Here is a 22,069-nt window from a genome sequence, read left to right as displayed (position 1 = left end):
ACATCATGCAGGCTGAACTAAACTTGCCTGTGGTCTTCAGGGCTTCTGGATTGCCACCTCTGGGTAGAGACCCCCTCATGCCTAAAGGATCATCCCAGGTGGCCCTGCCAAGTTGTTGTCCACAGGGTGTTGCCCTGCAGAGCCCTTGAGCTGATAAGATGCTGCTGTAATGCCATTGCCCCAGATTCTAGGCCTGGTTCCGTCCACCCTCTCAACTGCTCTCTTGGTGAGCATGGTTCTGGGATGGGCTTTTGGGACCTGGATGTGAGACCTCTAGTTTATTTCATAACTCTGTGGGGGTAGCTCTACTGCAGTTTGTGAGGACAAGGTGATTACAACAAAACAAGACAAACCTACGGTGGGAGAGTGGAGCAGTGGGGCCTGTCTGGCCAGTGTTGGCTCCCAGGAGCATATCTGACCCTCCTCCCAGGGAACTGCCCTGAGGCTGTACTACTTCCTCCCTTAGTGAGATCCTGGCCCTTCCTGGTTGTTAACACTTCATGTACCTGTCTATGCATAATAGCTCAGCCTATACTATCAGGTGGCCCACGCTGCACGCTGTTCCTGCAAAGCAGATAGGGTGGTGATGACAGCTAACTCCTCTGAGCACTTTCTCTGTGCTGCACACTGTTCTCAGCACTGTATGTGTTTTTACTTATTCAGTCCTTACAGGACGTCCCTGGATGGCACATACAGTTTGTGGTTGGCTGCTAACCAAAAGGTTGGCAGTGTGAACCCACCTAGCAGGGCTGCACAAGAAAGGCCTGGCAGTCTGCTTCTGTAATGATTACAGTCAAGAAAACCCTAGGGAGCAGGTCTACTCCGTAACACATGGGGTTGCCGTGAGTCAGAATCGACTTGATGATGACAGGTTTGGATTTTTTGGTCGTCTTCACAGGGCTTCATTATCCAGGGAGAAATCTTGACTCTGCCCGTCACAAGCTGAGTATTCTCGGACAAGTCATTTTTCTTCTCTGTGCCAGTTAGTGAGGGGCAGACTCAGGATTGGGCCCAGCCGGTCGGACTCCCTAGCCCACGCTCCTTAAACGATATGCTGTGTTCGTCCTCATAGCAACCTTCACAGGCGTCACTGTCATCACACCCAGTTTAGAGATGAGGATGTTGAGGCTCAGCTTGCCCATCATACCCTAAAAAGTGGTAAAAGCTGCAATTCCGATTGAGGCCATTCAGCGTGGCCCTGGAGCCTGGGGTTAACTACCCCAGTGTTGTGGGAGAAACTGCTATTGCGTTCAAGTGGGTGTGAAGGGTAATTGCCCATCTGAGGGAGTCTGGTTTTGGTTTGTATTTCTTCTGTACGTTTTTGCTGCTCTTGTGGTGTTGAAAACTACAGCTGTGCCTAGTTTGTTAGCAGAAAACTAGAAGTTGCCTAAATACCCTCAAACAGCATTCTGGTTAAATAAACTGTGTGTTTATGCAGTGGAGTACTATGGGGTTGTTAGGAAAGAATGAGGCAGCTTTTTACACACTGATGGGAAAGATTTCTAGTGAAAGAAGCAGGTTGTAGAATAGTGGGTGTGGTACGATGGATTTCTTTTATATGGCCTTCCTCTCCATGTTCTTTTAATGCCCATCAAATGATTGGGTGGGACTATGCAAATAATGTGCTTGTAGCCCATCAAGGGGATTGGACGGCTTGCTAATAATGCAAATAAGGTCCATGACAGCCTTGGGATGCAACCATGCAAATAAGGTGTATGGAATTCTAGTCAGGGTTGGTCAGTTTTGCCATCCAGCTAGGCTTAAAATGAGCCATCCCAGAGGTGGAAACGGAGGGGAGACCTCACTACGACCAAGAAAGAAGAGTCAGGAGTGGTTTGCATCCTTTGAACCCAGGGTCCCTGCTCTGAGAACCTCCCAGACCCAGGAGACAGACAGACAGCTGCAGTGCTGGACGTGGTGCAAGATAGCAAGAAGCGGTGTCAGAGAAACAGCAGCAGTAAAACCAGGAGACCGCTGCCATGAGCTGGAGCAGGGTGGCTGCAGTGGGCATGCTGAACCACTGAGCCAGAGAGCTGAGGGCCTTTGGTCAGGAAGCTCACTGGCTGCCAGTGGGGTGTCTCCAGGCACTTATTGGTGGCCAGGCCAAGGGCCAAGAGAGGAGTCTGTCCTGAGGGGGCGAGAGAGGAGCCTGGCCTGAGGGGGCGAGAGAGGAGCCTGGCCTGAGGGGACGAGAGAGGAGCCTGTCCTGAGGAGGCTGAGAGAGGACTCTGTCCTGAGGGGGCCGAGAGAGGAGCCTGCCCTGAGGGGGCCGAGAGAGGAGCCTGCCCTGAGGGGGCCGAGAGAGGACTCTGTTGTGAGGGGGCCGAGAGAGGAGCCTGCCCTGCGGGGGCTGAGAGAGAACTGTTGTGAGGGGACCGAGAGAGGAGCCTGTCCTGAGGGGCCGAGAGGGGCCTGTCCTGAGGGGGCCAAGACAGGACTCTGTCTTTGGGGGGGCCAAGGGGGGCGTGCCCTTAGGGGGCTGAGAGGAGCTGAGAGAGCTGTCTTGCACTGAAGGGAGACCACTTACCTGCTTCCTGTTCCTGATCCCGCGTTATAACCTGGTGTACAACCTGGTACTTCCCTAATAAACCCCATAATCATGGGTACAGTATTGTCTGTGAGTTCTGTGTAGCCATTGCAACAGATTACCAAACCCAGCAAAGAGGTCGAGTGCCATGAGAGGGATGGCATAGTGTCAGAATTGGTGAAAAGATTGGAGGGTAGAGGTAAGTTTGACCTCTACCTCATAGGAATCATTGGCCTTGGGCTGATGCTAATGAACGTGATTCTCCTCCCTGAAGTTAGAGGACCTCTGATGCCATCATGCCATTTTTTACAGTGGGTAAAGTAGGCTATTATTTGTGTAAAAAAGAAGAAAAACCCCCAAAAAGCAAAAAACCCTTTCTCCCTGAATATTTCCCTCTCTGGGAGAAGAGAAATAGTAACATTGAGTTGTTTCAGGGGAACCCAGTAGCTGGGGGACAGGTTGGTGGGGGGTTTTGCTAAAGAGCCTCCTGCCTCCTTTGAATTTGCATATGCATAAGGACTAAGGTGCACCTGACCCAAGCTATGGTGTTTTCAGTGGTCTCATATGCATGCGAAAACTGGACGATGAGGAAGACTGAAGAAGAATTGACGCCTTTGAATTACGGTGTTGGCAAAGAATATTGACTATACCATGGACTGCCAGAAGAACAAACAAATGTGTCTTGGAAGAAGTACAGCTGGAATGCTCCTTAGAAGCGAGGATGCTGAGACTTTGTCTCACATACTTTGGACATGTTGTCAGGAGGGGCCAGTCCTTGGAGAAGGACGTCATACTTGGTAAAATAGAGGGTTAGCAAAAAAGAGGAAGACCCTTAACGAGATGGACTGACACAGTGACTGCAACAATGGGCTGAAACATAGCGATGATTATGAGAATGGCACAGGACTGAGCAGCGTTTTGTTCCACTGTGCATGGGGTTGCCATGAGTCGGGCCGACTCCGCAGCACCTAACAACAAGTTTTGTACCACGCTAATGTATTGGTTATTGAAGAATCAAACAAACAATCCCCAAAACACCGTAACATTCGGCTGCCGTGAGAAATACATCAGAAAGCTACCACTTTTGAACTTCTGGGTTTTTGAATCTATTGAATATAGGTTCCCTAGGTTTGGATGATATAATAATAACAAACTCTTAATATAAGACTGATTACGTACAAGGCTCTGTTCTAAGCACTTTGTACATGTGCTTGTTTAAATCCTAACAACAGCCCTGTCTTAGTTATCTAGTGCTGCTGTAACAGAAATACCACAAGTGGATGGCTTTAACAAAGAGAAATTCATTTCCTCACAGTCTAGTAGGGTGGAAGTCTGAATTCAGGGCATCAGCTCCAGGGGAAGGCTTTCTGTCTCTGTTGGTTCTGGGGGAAGGTTCTTGTCATCAATCTTCCCCTGGTCTAGGAGTTTCTCAGTGCAGGGACCCAGGGTCCAAAGGGCACGTTCTTCTCCTGGCTCTTCTTTCTTGGTGGTAACAAGCGCCCTCTCCTCTCTGCTGACTTTTCTCTTTTATATTCCAAAAGAGATTGACTGAAAATACAGCCTAATCCTGTGGATTAGGCTCATTAACATAACTGTCTCTATTTCTGCCTCCTTATCATAACCTGTTGCCATTGAGTCGATTCTCATAGTGACCCTATAGGACACAGTAGAACTGCCCCATAGGGTTTCCAAGGAGCACCTGGTAGATTTGAATGGCTGACCATTTCATTAGCAGCCAAACACTTAACTACCTTGCCACCAGGGCCCCATCATAAAAAACCAAACCCATTGCTGGGATTCCGACTCATAATGACACTGTAGAACAGAGTAGAACTGCCCCATAGAGTTTCCAAGGAGTGGCTGGTGGATTCGAACTGCCGACATTTTGGTTAGCAGCTATAACACTTAACCACTATGCCACCGGGGTTTCTGGGCCCCATCACAGAGGTTAGGATTTACAACAAAGGATAATCACATCAGATCACAAAATGGAGAACAACCACACAATACTGGGAATCATGGCTCAGCCAAATTGATACACAGTTTTGGGGGACGCGATTCAATCCATAACAAGCCCTATGAAGAGGGTACTATTAACTATCCCCATTTTACAGATGTGGGAACTGAGACACAGTGAGCTTAAGTAACTCACCTGAGGTTGCACAGCTAATAAATGGCTGAGCTGGATTTGAACCCAGACGTGCTGGCTCCAGAGTCCATGTTCTTAGGTAGGGTGGCTAAGGGAAATCACTGCCTCGAGGCTTTTGTTCTTTTTGGGGAGTAGTGCTGATGGGTTTGCTTCAGTACAAGTTAGGTTAATCCCCTCCTTCTGAGACTACTTCTCACCCCTGGTCTTTGAACCACTCGGACACACCTGCAATTCCTTAGATGGGCTAACTTACTACCGAATGGCTAAAACTTGCCTTTTAAGGTTTATCTAGAGAGTCCTGGTGGAACAGTGGCTAAGCATTTGACTGCTAACTGGAAGGTTGGTGGTTTGAACCTACCCAGCAGCTCTGCAGGAGAAAGACCTGGCAATCTGCCCTCATAAAAATTGTAGCCAAGAAGCAGGGAACCCAAGGTCGAGAAGGGGAGAGCGTTGACATGTTGTGGGGCTGGCAACCAGTGTCACAAAACAATATGTGTATTGATTGTTTAATGAGAAATGGATTTGCTCTGTAAACCTTTATCTAAAGTACAAATAAAAAAAAACCTTCAAAAAAATGGAAGAAAAAAATAATTACAGCCAGGAAAACCCAATGGGGCAGTTCTCCTCTGTCACATGGGGTTGCTATGAGTTGGAATCTACTTAACAGCACCCCGAAACAACAACAAAGGTTTATCTAAGCTCTGTGCCATTTCTTTTTTTTTTTTTTTAATTTTTAGAAAATTACGGTGACTTGTATCATTGGTCAGTGAAGTCATATTCAGACTTCTGGGCAGAGTTCTGGAAATTTAGTGGAATTGTCTTCTCACGGATGTATGACGAGGTAAGTAGAAACTTTGCTAATGCGTCACCTTTTTAATGGTGTGTTTCAAAATAAAATGTTAATTTTTGGGAATCTTGAATCATATCTACTTTAAAATCCTTACATCAGTAGGAAAAAAATCATTGCCCTAGAGAATCAGCATTAAACTGTGTTAGGGTCGGAAACCCTGTTACACACTCTATAATCTGTGGGCCTCTGATATGTGTGGACCCCAGGCCCAGTGCTAAGAACTGGACTGTCCCTCAATAGTAGGTCATCGTTTTTGAAACTATAAGTAGTTTCACTTTTTTAACATGGATTTTAGAGAATTTTACAATTCCTTACACTAACAATCGTTAAGTATCTAGGGGAAGAAGAGTCCCTGGGTGACATGAACAGTTTAGTGCTTGGCTACTAACAGGAAGCCTGGAGATTTGAGTCCACCTAGAGGCGCCTCGGAAGAAGGATCTGGCATTGTGCATTCAAAAAATCAGCCATGAAAACCCAATGGAGCACAGTTCCACTTGGGCACACATGAGGTCCTCATGAGTCACAATCAACTTGATGGCACATGTTTTTTTGTTTTGTTTTAATCTGGGGAAAGGAAATCCTGTTAATCAGAGTACTATTTATCTCACGTGTGCGATCTGGTTATGGGGTGACCATCTGAAAGTTTCACCTGTAGACGCTTTAAGAAGAAAATCAAGGCTCCAGAACCCTGAAGAAGTAGACTAAGAATCAAGCAGAAAATCATGATGGGAGGGGTGGGTACTGTCCGTCCTACAGCCGGCCATTCATCTGCATCGCCTAATTCTTCAGTCTCTTTGTCAGAGCCTTCGACACTGGACAGGAGCCACGTCTGCTTTATTTACTTTTATTTCTAGCATCTCTCATGGAGCAGGTGCTTAATAAACATTTGCCGAAAGGAAGTTAATGGTGATGATTGTCTTCTCTTGGCATGAACTTCTATCCCCAGTTCAAGCCATTGGGCTATTGTCAGAAATCAGCCTCTTGAACTAATGATTCAGTACTCTGTTGGGCCGATGAGTTAGCTAGTTTTCTGGGAAGTGGCAGTGGTTATTTCTTTGTGACTTAGCTCTTGTGTTTGTGTCTTGGTTTGTGTTTCTTCATGACTTAGCCTTTGTGTGTGTGTCTTGGTTTGCTGTCCTTCTCTGCAGGTTGTGGACACTTCGAAAGGAATCACGGACGTGCCCGAGTGGTTCAGAGGCAGCCGTCTAAACTATGCGGAAAACCTCCTGCGGCACAAAGACAACGACCACGTCGCCCTGTACGTTGCAAGTGAGTCTTGACAACAATGCGGGTCTTCGCTCGGGTTCTGGGTGCCTGTCACATGCAGTGCCACATGTTTGCGGAGGGCTGGGAGCACTCAGAGACTTCACTGTGTGGTATTCAGACAAGGTCTCGGCACGTTTCTGTTGTAATTAAGAGATTCACTGACTTTAAAAAAAAAAAATGAGCGAACTTTCTCTTCCTGGCAGGAGACCCAGGATAGATTCCTGGCCACTGCACCTCATACGTAACCACCACCTGTCTGTCAGTAGAGGCTTGTGTGTTCCTGTGACAGTGAGCAGGTTTCAGTGGGGCTTCCAGGCTAAGACAGGCTAGGAGGGAAGGCCTGGCAATCTACTTCTGACAACCAGCCAGTGAAAACCCTGTGGATCGCAATGGTCTGATCCCATTGTGCCTGGGATCCCCATGAGTCGGGGGCTGCCTCAGTGGCAGCCAACAACCACCACAATTTTTAGAGCAGTTTTAGGCTTACAGAAAAATGTAACAAGCAGGTATAGGGAGTTGCCATATACTTCCTCTCCCCAACCAACGGTTTTTCCCGTTATTAACATCTTGCACTGATGTGGTACATTTTCTAAATTGGTGAACCATTATCGATGCGTTATGGTTAAAGTTCATTTTTTACGTTAGGGGTCTCTCTTTGTGTTGTTCAGCCACATAAATGTTAAACACACGTTGTCGTCAAGTCTACTACGACTCACAGCGACCCTATAGGACAGAGTAGAACTGCCCTGTAGAGTTTCCAAGGAGCGCCTGGTGGATTCAAACGGCTGACCTTTTGGTTAGCAGCCGTAGCACTTAACCACTATGCCACCAGGGAGGGTTTCTTCACATATTATAATCTTGTCATTTCGGGAATGTTTAATAAATGGAGTCGTATAGTACAGTAATAATAGTCATATACTGTATGGCTCCATTTATTAAACATCCTCGAAATGACAAGGTTATAGAGCTGGAGAACAGGTCAGTGCTTCCCAGGGGATAGGGATGTTGGGGCAGTGGGCGTGAAGGGGTAGCAGGAGGAAGATCTTTGTGGTGGCAGCAGTGTTCTGTATGAACATGTTGTACCAGTGTCAATGTTCAGGCTTTTTTTTCCCAGTGTCCTGGCTTGGATATTGTATTAAGTTATGTAAGACGTAACCAAGGAGCCCTGGTGGCACAACGGTTGAGTGCTTGGGTGCTAACTGAAAGGTCTGCCTTTCAAACCCACCAGGGGCTCCGTGGGAGAAAGACCTGGTGATCTGCTCCCGTAAAGATTACAGCCCAGGAAACCCTATGGGACGGTTCTGCTCTGTCACATGGGGTCACTGTAAGTCCAAGTCTGCTCGCAGGCACCCAACAATAAGATGTAACCACTGGGGTAAACTGGATGAAGGGTACAAGGGACCTCTCTGTACTATCTTTGCAACTTCCTGTGAATCTGTAATGATTTAAAAATAAGAAGTTCAAAATAGAAAAAGACAACAAAAAGCTATAGGATTCTTCACTTGGTACAGGCGTCCCTAACAGAAAGTATTTAAATGGTGAATTCTCTGAGTGCATTTCACCCAGCCTCTCTCTTTCATAAAATTGTCTTGCGTTCCCTGCATTGGTATAATGTTTCCCCAGGCTTGTATTTCTCACCTGCATTTAAACAGGTGTGATTTTTTAGCCCAGTGTCTATGACTCTAGACCTTTCTTTGTCCTAACGGTCAAGAGTATGATCTGCCCTTTTTCTCTTCCCAGGGGAAGGCAGAGAGGAAATTGTGAAGGTGACCTTTAAAGAGCTGAGGCAGCAAGTGGCTTTGTTTGCAGCAGCAATGAGGAAAATGGGGGTAAAAGTGGGAGACCGTGTTGTTGGTAAGTAGTTTTGATGGTTGTGATGGCTCCAGGGGAAGGGGACCGAGGCAGAATGGCTTGGAAGATTGAGTCGACTTTTTGAATGAGATAGAATTGCATTATATTACATATAATCTCAGCGAAAAATAACCTAGAACATGGTTGAAGGAGGGCAGCCCATCAGGTGTTGATATGGTTGAGGAGCGTGGACTTAGACAGTGAGCAGCCTGTCCTCTCTCTGCGTGTTACTAATTGGGGAAGCTGCTGAGCTGATACTGCTGTACTGCTGTTAACGACAGTCCACCGCTCACGTTAGGGCTCAGTGCCTGTGCCCACTGTGACAGTATCAAGCAGCATAGTCTCCGTGCCCTAGAGATGCCCTGTGCTCCACCTGTTCATCCCACCCCCTCTCCGGGCTGATCTTTTCACTTAGCCATGTGTTTTTTATAAAACAGGTCCTTAAGCACAGCCAGATAGTTTATCTGGTGCTTGATTAAAGTAATGGTGATCCCTTCCAATGCTGGAGGGGGTGGGGTGGGGTGGGGTGAGGTGGGGTGAGGTGGGACCAGCCACAGGACTTCCTGAGAGGTGGTCCATCTGCTTCCAACTCGGCGCTTTCTGAGGGCATTTCCAAAGGTAAATTTCACTCTATAATTTTTTCCGTTTGTGCTGATACTATTTCAGTTTCCAATACTGAAAACCTAGGAGGGGAGTTTAATTAGCAGAGGGACTCACTTGGCCAATTTCCTGTTCCTCAAGGACCCCTGAGGACTAGAGCCCTGAGGAGCCTTAAAAGTCACCAGCCCCTTTGGTTCGCAGATGGGAGACTGAGGGCTAGAGAGAAAAGTAAATTAGCCATTGAATTTTTTTTTTTTTTTTTACTTTTAAAAGGATTTCATTTAAAAGGAGTATTGATTTTGAAAACATCAACAATAAATGTGTTAATTGAAAATTTGTCTATATGGAAACACCCAGCTTCTGAAAATAATAATTAAAAAGTGCTACTTTTTAGCGAGGGATGAAATCTCATACCCAAAACACCTCATCACAAATTCACTAAGCAAAATGGATTCTTAGTGTTCATTGTTACAACAGTGATGTAACAGAAGTACCTGACGACGTTTTCTCAGCCGGCCAGCCACTGAGCCAGGACTAAGGCGCAGGTTCCCAGGCTCTCTGTCCAGGGCCTTCTCTGCCACATCACCTCTTTGAGATCACCACCACTTGTCCATCCTCGTATGCGTTTGTTTAGCAGTGATTGAGAGGTTGCAAGCTATAGGTGCAGCAGGGCCAGGCTTTACGTGTCATGAGACCTGATTCCAAACTCGATGCTGCCACCGACCAGCTCTGTGAGTTTGGACAAGTAACTTCCCCTCTCTGGGCAGCAAGCATCTTCATCTTAAACAGGGCAGGAGAGAGAGGCTGCGTGTCCAGATTCTTCTGGGCCCTACTCTCTGCTCTGCCGAGTTGTGTTTATCACTCAGCACCTGGAGCTCAGGGTGAAAATCAGGGCTCAGGCCTTCCCAAGTATGCGGGGCTGCCTCGGGGCAGAGAATGGTGTTTGTCTGCTCTGTCTGGCTGCATCCCCAGGCACCCAGAGCAGGGCCTCCACCTGGCCAGTGATGCTGGTGGTGATGGCACTGAATAGACAGTTTCCCGTCCCGGCCATGCTGATGTTGAGTGTGATTGTCATTTTCTCTCTGTTTTTTGCTGTTCTGCTGAGGTAGACTTTAAACCATTTATCCCTGGGCTGAGAAATCAGATTTTACTCTTAAACTTAAGGATAGGGCTCTTGTCTTCTTTGGCCACTCAGTTTCACTCATGGACCAATAGCACTGGCGTAAGATTATGTCCGTCCCCTGCTTGGAAGCCATCAGTCACTTCCCGTCACTCCCCGGTGGAGATCTGAGTCCAGAACCACATGGAAAACCCTGTGCAATCCTTGCTCACTTTCCCACCTCCTCTCCCATCTCTCTCCTTGCTCTTACTTTCACTCCTCACTCCTTCCCTCTGAAGCGTCTCCAGGGCTGGTCCCTCTCTCTGCAGTGCCCCTTGGCCTTGGTGACCCCTCCTCATCACTTAGGTGAGGAGTTGCCAGGAACTTGTCAGAGGCCCCATTAGGGGTGGCTCTGGATGGAGCCGGGGTAGGAGTTTTCAGACAGGGAGTGGAAGGCTTGGCTCCCTCTACTTCCCTGACCCCACCCCTCCTCAGCTCCCCTGGGCCCTGAGTCATGATGTCCTACTAAGATCCGCTGAGGTGGTTTTCTTGCAGCTTTCCCTTCACCTTGACTTCTGGAAAAGATTTCAAGGGTTGTAAATAGGCCTCTTCTTTGTCCCAAGGGAACTTAATTTATAAGTGGGCAGATGTGTACACAGGGATAAGCCAGTAAAGATAAAGTTAATTTATCTTTCATTGTGACCCTGGTGGTAAGAGCTCTTGACCTCCATCCTAGGTGCCACCTCCTGTGGTAATGAGGTGAGGCCACAAGACAGTGTTGGTTGCAGGAGAATCTTCTGGGCTTTGGAACCTTGGTGTTTGGCATGGGTGCGCCCCTCCTAAGGAACCTTATTACAAGTGTGGCTTTCCGTGTGTTTGCAAAGCGGGAATGATTGCCAAGCTGAGGCACTGGGAAGGACCTTGTGTCTTCCTCTCAGATAACAGAACTGGCTGTGGAGTTAGTGCTTGTAAAAATGGTGTGGGGGCAGTATCTGACCTCTTCTAACTTCACAAGGGGAAGGAAACTCAAGATCAACTGTCCAAGGCTGATTTCTATGAGGCACAGGCCAGACATGTTTCCTCTCTTTGCCATCTTTACCAGTTCCAACACCAGCCATCCCTCCCGTGATACTCTACTTCTCTGCTGGCTTCGATAATTCATTGGAATGGCCACACAGAACCCATAGACCATAATCACGACTACGGGGTTTATTAGGGAAGCAACAAGTTACAACTCAGGCTCAAGGATATAGTTTTTCCATCAGGACAGCTTCTTCCCAGCCGTGCCTGGATCTAGGGCTCTGCCCAAAGGCACTCAGCTCTCTCTCTTCATGGGCTGGGAAGCCCACTGTGCTGTCTCCTGCTGCCTGGTCTCTGCTGCTGATCTCTCCTTCCTTGGTGGTGGTGGGCTCTTCTCTTTCCGGTCTCTGGGGTGCCTTGTTTCAAACCCAGTGGGATGGCAAAACTGACCAATCCCTTTTGTAGGCCACAATTACCATATCTGCACAGTCCTGCCCAGTCACCTGGGTGGGAGTTACAAGACCATGGCGAGAAAGGCCACACAGAAGCGGTCCATTGCACTGCAGTGCTCAACACATGTCTGTTGGTCAGAAACAAATCAAATAGAAAGGAACATGCCAAGTCTACCTCTTAGAATGTTCTCCCTGTACATGTACATGGGGTCCATGCTCTGGCCCATCAAGGCCTCTGCTCAGTGTCACAGGCTGGAGGCCTTTCCTTGTTAGGCAGTGGAAAGTTTTATCCCTGACCTGTCATCACTTTCTCTCTACCCTGCCTTATTTTTCTTTGTAGTGCTTATCACTCTCCTGAAATTTAACGATTGTGTGTTTGTGTATCTCTGCCAGTGCTAGAGGCTGGGACTTGGTCTTCTGTTCACTGCCGTGTCTCAGTATGTGAACAGTGCCTGGCACGTAGTAGGCATAGACTAAATATGCCCTGAAGGAGTGACTGGAGTTGGACTGATTATCAAAGCAGGTACTTTTTTTTTTCCAATATACACTTTTTTTTCAAAAATAATTTTTATTGTGCTTTAAGTGAAAGTTTACAGATCAAGTCAGTCTCTCACATATAAACTTATATACACTTTACTATATACTCCCATTTACTCTCCCCCTAATGAGTCAGCCCGCTCCCTCCTTCCAGCCTCTCCTTTCATGACCGTTTTGCCAGTTTCTAACCCCCTCTACCCTCCCATCTCCCCTCCAGACAGGAGATGCCAACACAGTCTCAAGTGTCCACCTGATACAAGTAGTTTCCTCCTCATCAGCATCTCTCTGCAACCCATTGTCCAGTCCCTTCCATGTCTGATGAGTTGGCTTCGGGAATGGTTCCTCTCCTGGGCCAACAGAAGGTTTGGGGACCATGACCGCCGGGATTCTTCTAGTCTCAGTCAGACCATTAAGTCTGCTCTTTTTATGAGAATTTGGGGTCTGCATCCCACTGTTCCCCTGCTCCCTCAGGGGTTCTCTGTTGTGTTCCCTGTCAGGGCAGTCATCAATTGTGGCCAGGCACCAGCTAGTTCTTCTGGTCTCAGGATGATGTAGTCTCTAGTTCATGTGGCCCTTTCTGTCTCTTGGGCTCATAATTACCTTGTGACCTTGGTGTTCTTCATTCTCCTTTGATCCAGGTGTGTTGAGACCAATTGATGCATCTTAGATGGCCGCTCGTTAGTGTTTAAGACCTCAGACGCCACATTTCAAAGTGGGATGCAGAATGTTTTCTTAATAGAATTTATTTTGCCAGTTGACTTAGAAGTCCCCTGAAGCCATAGTCCCCAAACCCCCACCCTTGCTCTGCTGACCTTCGAAGTATTCAGTTTGTTCAGGAAATTTCTTTGCTTTTGGTCCAGTCCAGTTGTGCTGACCTCCCCTGTATTGAGTGTTGTCCTTCCCTTCACCTAAAGTAGTTCTTATCTACTATCTAATCAGTAAATGACCATCTCCCACCCTCCCTCCCTCTCCCCTCTCGTAACCACAAAAGAATACGTTCTTCTCAGTTTAAACTGTTTCTCAAGATCTTGTAATAGTGGTCTTATACAATATTTGTCCTTTTACGTCTGACTAATTTCGCTCAGCATAATGCCTTCCAGGTTCCTCCATGTTATGAAATGTTTCACAGATTCCTCACTGTTCTTTATTGATGCGTAGTATTCCATTGTGTGAATATACCACAATTTATTTATCCATTCATCTGTTGATGGACACCTTGGTTGCTTCCAGCTTTTTGCTATTGTAAACAGTGCTCAAAGCAGGTATTTTTGTGGCTGAAACCTCACTTTTCTTGGGTCCTTCTTGGTCCAGTTTAATCAGTACTCTTTTAGGGCCTAGAAAAGTAACGCAAAAATTTTTTTTGTGCTGTCCAATTTTTTTCTTCCTTCCCATTTAAATTTTTAAAAATTTCCTTTCGAAGCAAACTTTCCTGAGAGAAGGAGAAATCGCGAGTAGAGTATGTTGGGGAAAGATGGCTGAGATTGCTTCTGACTGTGCTTTCTTTGGAGAGACTCTTGGCTTCGATGCCCCAGATTCTTCAAAATCAGGCTGATGCATTGTGACCCACCCTGTTCATGTGTTTAAGCTTGACCCGGCCATCGTTATTAGGTCCAGGACTATGTGTTTTCCAGACGAGAACACCAGGAAATGAGTCCAGGGGAGGATTAAATGGGTAGATGCTGTGAGGGCTTCAAAAGCTGGAGTTAACTGTTCATGGCTTAGTTTCCTGTTGTCTGCAAAGTGGTCCCCAAGGTTGCCGTCTAATCTGCGTTGGGGGAAGGGCTGGCTCCAGGCCATTTCTCAGTCACCAGAAAGCCAGCTGCATCCCGAAGCCTCCCAGGGCTGTGACTCCTGCCCTGCCCATGGGTAGTGGCCCTGTGGAGAGTCTTCTGTTTATGCTCGCAGCCAGGGTTCATCCCCTTAGCTGACTCATTCAGCAAACATCCACGGGCCTGCCATATGCCAGGTGCTGGGCAGAACACGCGGCCTGAGCAGAAAACACAAGACCCGCCCCTTGGGGTGCTCTGGCCTGGTAGGGAGATGGATTTGAGCCCAAAGACACAAAGCACCAATTGCTGTGGTCCAGGCAGACATTTCAGAGGTAGGGCAGAGGAACAGAGCTGCCCAGGGAGCCTCGAGGGGCTTTGCGATCACCTGGGGGCCACGTCATTGCTCGGGGGAAGCGCTGACCGTGTCCTCTGCTCCCTGGTGTCACTTGCCTGAGCCCTATCCTCTGATCATTTAGGAAGATGTTAAATTGATCAAAGTCTCTCTGGTGATAGAGATTATCTGCCTCTACTGGCATTAAAAGCCCTTCTTCCCATTAGATGGAGGGCCTGACTACCTCCTCTGCCCTGTATGGGTTTATAGATGCCTCTTGAATGTCCTCCTTATATTCTTCATCCCCTCTCCCTCCTATCTACCCACCCACCCACCCCTCTGTCCACCCACCCACCCCTCTGTCCACCCACCCACCCCTCTGTCCACCCACCCACCCATCCATATGCCAGCCAGTACCTAAGGGCTTGAATGCACAGGGCATGGTAGAGCAGAGAATCAAACAGGCAAAGTCCCTGCCCTCACCTGAGAACCAGGTATTAAGCAGGTCATTACACAGGTGATTATATTTTTGCAGTTATGGTAAATTCTGTGAGGGAGAAATGCAGTGTGCTTTGAGGGTGAATAGCTGGTGGACCTGAGTTTGGGTGATAAGGGGGCAGGACGGCCTCAGAGAAGGCCTCTCGCAGGAAGTCTTGTTTGAGTTGAGAATTGATGGATGAGCCGCGCTGGCTGGGGAAGGCAGGTGTGCGTGGAAGGACGTTCAGCCAGTACAGACAACTTGTGCAGAGGCCTAAGGCCCTAAGGTAGGAGGAGCTCAGAGCAACCCAACAGCTGACCAGAGCCCAAGAGCGAGGGAGAGTGGAGGGAAGAAAGGCCAGTGAGGAGGGCAGGGCCGTGGAGGTCTCTCTGAGTGGGTTCTAGAGATGGTTAGAGGGGCGGAGTGGGAGTGGATAGGCCGGCGGAGGGCAACAAGGGATGTGAGGGCAGCTTGGATGGGTCAGGCTGGCTGTGCCCCTTGGGGCAGCTCAGGGCCAGTCCCCCTCCCCACTCCTGCCCTGGCTTTAACTCAGCCTGAACCACAGGCCTTCTACCTGTGTCCCTCCTGCAGGTTATTTACCCAATGGTGAGCACGCCGTGGAGGCAATGCTGGCGGCCGCGAGCATCGGTGCCATCTGGAGTTCCACGTCCCCAGACTTTGGTGTGAACGTAAGTGAGTGTACCCACTCTGCCCTGAGGGCCTGGGATGTTGTGATCTCTGCAGGGGAACAACCACTGGGAGTAGTCATGGCCCCCAGAGCTGGAATTCAGCCCGACTGAAGACTTGTTAGACAGCAGAGTTCCTGTACTTGGTCTCAGGGGCTCAGGGACCTGCAGCCACAGGGTGGAGGGAGAGGATGGGACCATGGTGGATGTCTAGGTCACCCTTTCATACCTGGCATTGACATCCACAGGAGCGACACTGACCCTTAGCCTGCTCCTCACGGCTGCTTCCGTCCAGTCTTGCTGGGTGTTCCAGGTCGCCACAGAAGCCACTCCTGGTAGACTTGAGTCCATCTGGATTTTGTGTGCCCCGAGCGCAGGGTGGGGTGTTCCTGGCTCCAGAGCGGTCCAGCCCTTTCTGGCGTCACAGCTGCTGAGGGAGCTGCTCTGGCTGGGGAAGTGCTCATGAGAGCTGTCACTAGATGGCAGTGTGGCTCCGGCCCCCTCTGCGCTAACCAGCTCTGGGCAGAGAGGCTGCGGGTGCTGGGTGCTGTGTCCACGTCCACAGAGGAGCTTTCCACTTGCTGCTCAGAAAAGACAGGGCCAAGCACCTTCCTACCAAGACGCTTCACTCTTCCTGTCTATCCCAGAAACGCTCCTCATTTTCTTGTGTCGTGGTACGGTGTAGTGACCCCTCTTCGTCCTGCAGGACAGCCTGGCACATGTGTGGTTGGCTGTGGTCATGGTTGAAGTGAGCTGAGCCAGTGGACAGCTGATTTGTCAGTGTGTGGAAGTGCAGGGTCCATGCAGGCCTGGGCGTGGCAGCAGGCTTGTCAGGTGCCTGGGGACCGGGCGGGTGAGATGGCCTGTTCATTCTGGTTTGAACTCCTGTTGAGAGTTTGAATTTCTAACAAGTTCCCTGCTGAGAATTTGCATTTCTAACAAGTTCCCCCAGAAGTTATACATAAAAATACCTGGGGATCTTGTTAAAATGTAGATTCTGATTCAGTATATCTGGGAGTGGAAATGCAAATTCTCAGCAGGGCTTCCAACCTGAGGGAACCACTTCAAAGCCCTGCTCTAACGATCTGAACCTGAGGATGGCTGGGAGGGGAACTGAAATAGAAGATCTGTCTCAGAACTTAAATCTGTTACCCTGGGGATGCTGCTCAGGCCCTACTAAGTGTGTTAAGAGGCTGCACTTGTCAGCTCACAGAAGTCTCAGGAACAAGGTAAATCTACCTGCATTGGAGATGTTCCTTCGTCTAGGAAAGGTGTGTGCTTGGCAGGAGGACCACATGCATGTGTGGGAGGCTGCTTCGAAGACGATGGTTTACTAGTGTGTACATTTGTAGGGTGATGCAATTGGTTGGCAAAAATGTACTGTTTGGAGGATTCAGGCTCTTCTTTAATTCAGGATTAAAAGGGAACTAAAGCATGGGGTCGAGCTGCAGAGTGTGAGTTGCCTTACTTTATACATGCCAGAGGAGCCGTGTCAAAAGGAGCCTTCAGTGAGTCTTTCTGCAGAGTAGGACGTCTTTTAGGTAACACAGTCACCCTATACTTTTCCTATTTCATAAACTTGGACTTTCCTGTTTTGGATATGTCTGTAAGTACTTCTGGTGTTTCTGTCGCTGCTTTCCTTGGAATGGTGGTAACTTCTCAGATGCAAGTAACGTTTTGATTGACTGTCTTTATTGGCCACTGGTGGTGGGGACGTGGAAATGTGGCTCATGTGCTGGTAACGCGTGTTTTTCTTTCCCTTGACATGAAGCAGTCCTGTTAACGGCTAAAGGCTTTTGCCTTTTGGTGATCTGTGTTGCCGTTTTCCTTCTGCTTCCAGGGTGTTCTGGACCGGTTTTCTCAAATCCAGCCAAAGCTCATTTTCTCCGTGGAGGCCGTTGTGTACAATGGCAAAGAGCACAACCACATGGACAAACTGCAGCAGGTCGTTAAAGGTGCGGGGCTCTTCCCTGGCTTTGGGGCGGCATGGGCGGACACGGGAGTGGTGTAGAGCTCAGGGGCCTTTCCAGGGGCATAGAAGGTCACTTGGTAGCTGCAAGCACTGCAGCAACTCTGAGTAACCTTGTCCCTGCAGTCGCTGGGTAGTGGAGACGGTTAATGTGCTCGGTTGCTAACCAGAAGGTTGGAGGTTTGAGTCTACCCAGAGGCACCTCAGAAGAAAGCCCTGGCGATCTACGTCTGAAAAGTCGACCATTGAAAATCCTGTGGAGCACAGTTTACTCTGACACACATGGGGTTGCCATGGGTTGGAGTTAACTCTGGCATCTGATTTGATTTTTTGGTTTTGGGTTATATTACATTTTATAGTCTGCAATTAAGTACCTGGTGAGTGTGAGCCTGTGTTTGTTCCCCTTCTCTGTTCAGGACTGCCAGATTTGAAAAAAGTGGTGGTGATACCTTATGTTGCCCCCAGAGAGAAGGTAGATATTTCGAAGATTCCAAACAGGTAGGTCAGCCCTGTTGTACTCCCTGGGTTCCAAGTAGAACCCACTTGGAATCCCTCAGGAAGTTGACCCCCGTGAACCTTCAACTTGGATTTTTAGAGGTAGAGGGGGTTCAGTTACAATCATCATTTTGTAGATGGGGCACTTGAGGCTCCCAGAGTCATTCCTCCAATAATTCCTCTAAATTATTGGCAGAACAAGACAGGTCCCAGGAGTCCTTACTCTTCTAGTCAGGGCTCCTTTTTTTAAAAAAAAAGTTTTATTGTGCTTTAAGTGAAAGTTTACAAATCGAGTCAGTCTATCATAAAAAAATTTATATACACCTTGCTATGCACTCCTAATTGCTCTTCCCCTAATGAGACAGCACACTCCTTCCCTCCACTCTCTATTTTCATGTCCATTCGGCCAGCTTCTGACCCCCTCTGCCCTCTCATCTCCCGTCCAGACAGGAGATGCCAACATAGTTTCCTGCGTCTACTTGATCCAAGAAGCTCAGTCTTCAGCAGTATCATTTTCTATCCCATATTCTAGTCCAATCCCTGTCTGAAGAGTTGGCTTTGAGAAAATTTTTTGTCTTGGAGTAACAAGTTCTGGGGACCATGACCTCTGCGGTCCTTCTAGTCTCAGTCAGACCATTAAGCCTGGTCTTTTTATGAGCATTTGAGGTCTGCATCCCACTGCTCTCCTGCCCCCTCAGGGGTTCTCTGTTGTGTTCCCTGTCAGAGCAGTCATTGGTTGTGGCCGGGTACCATCTAGTTCTTCTGGTCTCACGCTGATATAGTCTCTGTTTTATGTGGTCCTTTCTGTCTCTTGGGCTCATAATTACTTTGTGTCTTTGGTGTTCTTCATTCTTCTTTGCTCCCGGTGAGTTGAGGCCCATTGATGCCTCTTAGATGGCTGCTTTCTAGCATTTAAGACCCCAGAAGTAGTCAGGGCTCCTTATGAGTAGTAGGCGTGGTGGGGGCCAGGCCCAGCTCTGGCATTGGCCACAGGGCTTCTTCATTGGCACTTATACGTGTATTTATGTGTGTGCGTGTGTGTGTGCGTGTGTGCTTATATGTATGTGTATATATAGTGTGTATAGTGTGTGCATGCGTGTGTATTAATGTGTGTCTATATATATATTTCTTATATTCTATTTTTTGTCCCCAGTACTAATGGCACCTTCCTTTGTTTTTCTGACATTTATAACCTGATAAGCTACATGATTAAGTACCAGGTACAATTGTGGTGCCTTCGTTTTAAATAGGAATTAAGGAAATGAATTATAATTTGGTCCAAACTGAGCCAGTCACAAAGTTCCTAGAGTTCTCTGCCTTCAGTGTTTCCTGAAGTTGGTTGTGGGGGAGAGCCCATGGCCAGGTGTGCTTCCCCTGGCACTCAAACCTTTATCTTCTACTTTCCCAACTTTAACATGTGATGGTAACAGCACCCTTCTCCCGGGTGGCTGGGAGGATTACTAAGCTAGTGCTTAGCTAAGTGCACGCAGTAGCTCTTGATAAATCTTGCCTATTTTGAGTGGCTGGCGCTGCAGGCACATGGGCACTGTCCCTTGAAACCATTGGGTGGGCAGCAGGGGTTGGGATGGCAGGTCCTTAGAGGCAAGCCCAAGAGCTTGGACCTGCTCCTGTGGACGATGGAAACCCTGCTGACCTTGATGAATTACTGGCAGATGACGGAACCCTTGTAACATTTCATGTCACCGAGTACTACGCCCCTGTTTTCTTTGATGGGGACAGTGACTTAGAGGCTAGAAGAAAACCAGATGGGGCTGCCAGCCCCCCAGTGGCCTAGCTTTGGTTTTTGTAAATATGTTTATCAGTAATTAATATAGAGTGCAAGCATCCGGGAGACTCATGTTAGCCACTTCATTTGGCTTCATACAATGTCCAAGATTCCCTTCATCAAACCGTGAGAGTCAGGCTCCCATTGCTCTTCATCCTTGGTGGCTGGGCACGGGAGATAAACCAAGAACACAGACGGCCATGTGCCGAGGCCTGGAAGAGGGGGGATCGCCTTTTGGGCTTTCCGTTTTTAGGACAGCATCAAAAGTAATTGTTATTTACTGAGATTCATAGGCCCTTTGAAAGAAAAGGTGTTTCTCTGTGTGAAGTATCCACTTAGATTGGGCACTTCACCTAAATGGGACTGTATAGAAGGCGGAGGTAGAATGGGCGTTCACGGGCCATCAAGTTCCACAGCGAGTCATTTTCCTGACACTTGGAGCAGACTGTTTAGGTGGTTTACCGCTCAGAGCAGAATTCTTTTGTATGCCCTTTCTAAGCCACCACATTTCTCCCAGAGATATCGTCATCCTTAAGGAAGTCTTCACGTGCAACGCTGTCAAATGCTTCATTTTCAGATGTATGGCCTTGTGTCCCAGAGTGATCATCCTTGGCAAATTGCTGAAGGCTGAGTTTGACGGATTTTTACTCATGGGGCTGCCATGAATCAGAATTGACTTGATGGCAACTTTTTTGTTAGAAAGGAAGTAGGGGCATTGGTGGTTCAGTGGCGGAACTCTCACCTTCCATGCGGGGGACCCAGGTTCGATTCCCAGCCAGCGTACCTCACGTGCAGCCACCACCTGTCAGCAGAGGCTCGTGTGTTGCTCTGACGCTGAACAGGTTTCAGCATGGCTCCCAGACTAAGATGACTCAGGAAGGCCTAGTCCTCTTACTTCTGAAAATCAGCCAATGAAAACCCTATGGATCCCAATGGTGTTATCTGTAACCAATCAGGGGATGCCGCAGGACCGGGTAATGTTCGTTCATTGGTATGTTGAGTTGCCGTGAGTCAGCCTCCAACTGACTTGAAGTTAGCTAACAACAATAAGGAAAAGTTGCATTTGTCCCATAACAGTAATTTTTCTTTTTCTGACCTCTTTTAAACTGGTGGAAGAATAGGGCTAGTGTTCTGGGACTGTTGTTTTTGCTGATACCAGAACAGAAAAACATGCCCCCAAAGTGGCTTTGGGCATCTCCTGCCTTGTTGCCAGCTCAGAAAATAAACCTCCTGTTCAGGTTGCCTCTTTTGGTGGTGTTTTAGCCACACAGGCTTTATATTGGCTTCAGGGGTAAGGCTGGGGGAGATTTCTTCTGTGAGAGTTAATGGTTGGGATTCATGCTGTTGGTTCTTGGACAGGTATTTGTACCTTGCTGTCACAAACCCCAGGGTGTAGAAAGTTAGTCATAACACATGGTACTGGCCTAAACCCAGTGCTGTCGAGTCGACTCCGACTCATAGCGACCCTATAGGACAGAGTGGAACTGCCCCGTAGAGTTTCCAGGGAGCGCTTGGCAGATTTGAACTGCCGGCCCTTGGGTTAGCAGCTGTAGCGCTTAACCACTACACCACCGGGGTTTCCGTGGTACTGGCCTAGCTACGGGTTTTTCTATTGTGAACTTGTGGCTCACATATATAACCCCACCTTCCTAGTGTGAGCTCCATGAAGCTGGAAGAGCTCACTAACCCAGAACCTCCTTCCTTTCTTCACCTCACGGCGAAAGCATACTTCTGACCCATTTGGCTAACACTTCCCTTTGGACAGCTGTTGGAAACAAGGTGTTTGCTAATCGAGGAAAAGTAGAATGGGTTCCCTCTCGATGTCACTATTTTGGAAACCTGCTCGGGCAGTGTTTGCATACAAACAGCAGATGTGCTAATTGTAAATGACCCGGCTTCACAGCCTTTATTAAAGCACTTAGCATCTCTTAAGAGATAGCCCTTGGCCCTGTCAGCAGTGTTAAAGCAACTTGAAATTTTCACTCTTTCAATTTGTTTTCCTTCCCTTAGTGTGAATTCCCGAGATGTGACTCCCCCCTCCCTCTCGAGAGGCTTCCACACAGGTTCAGTTTCCCCCAGAAATCCAGGCTCTCTGGTGGTAGAAGACGGGGGAGGTGAGCAGGCCCAGTCTAGGATGGAAGTGTCTTAGTGCTGCTGAAACGGAGATCTCCCAGGTGGGGGCTTTAAAGAACAGAACCGTACTG

General features: G+C 48.2%; 1 protein-coding gene across 5 annotated transcripts in view; it reads left to right on the top strand.

Moving 5' to 3' along the window:
- Positions 1 to 22,069, top strand: part of AACS (acetoacetyl-CoA synthetase) — a 52,890-nt gene that overhangs the window by 5,513 nt on the left and 25,308 nt on the right. For 3 of the 5 annotated variants that reach the window (XM_049867005.1, XM_049867006.1, XM_049867007.1), the window contains 6 exons: positions 5,414 to 5,517; positions 6,675 to 6,795; positions 8,533 to 8,646; positions 15,521 to 15,618; positions 17,456 to 17,570; positions 18,001 to 18,082. In XM_049867005.1, the coding sequence (XP_049722962.1) occupies positions 5,414 to 5,517; positions 6,675 to 6,795; positions 8,533 to 8,646; positions 15,521 to 15,618; positions 17,456 to 17,570; positions 18,001 to 18,082 (634 nt within the window). The remainder of the gene's footprint in view (positions 1 to 5,413; positions 5,518 to 6,674; positions 6,796 to 8,532; positions 8,647 to 15,520; positions 15,619 to 17,455; positions 17,571 to 18,000; positions 18,083 to 22,069) is intronic. The other 2 variants (XM_049867008.1, XM_049867009.1) reach the window with 1 other exon arrangement.

Source organism: Elephas maximus, chromosome 22 (assembly GCF_024166365.1).
Source record: "Elephas maximus indicus isolate mEleMax1 chromosome 22, mEleMax1 primary haplotype, whole genome shotgun sequence".
Classification (NCBI taxonomy): domain Eukaryota; kingdom Metazoa; phylum Chordata; class Mammalia; order Proboscidea; family Elephantidae; genus Elephas; species Elephas maximus.
Note: the sequence above shows the minus strand (reverse complement) of the source record. Positions and strands in the feature narration are given on the sequence as shown.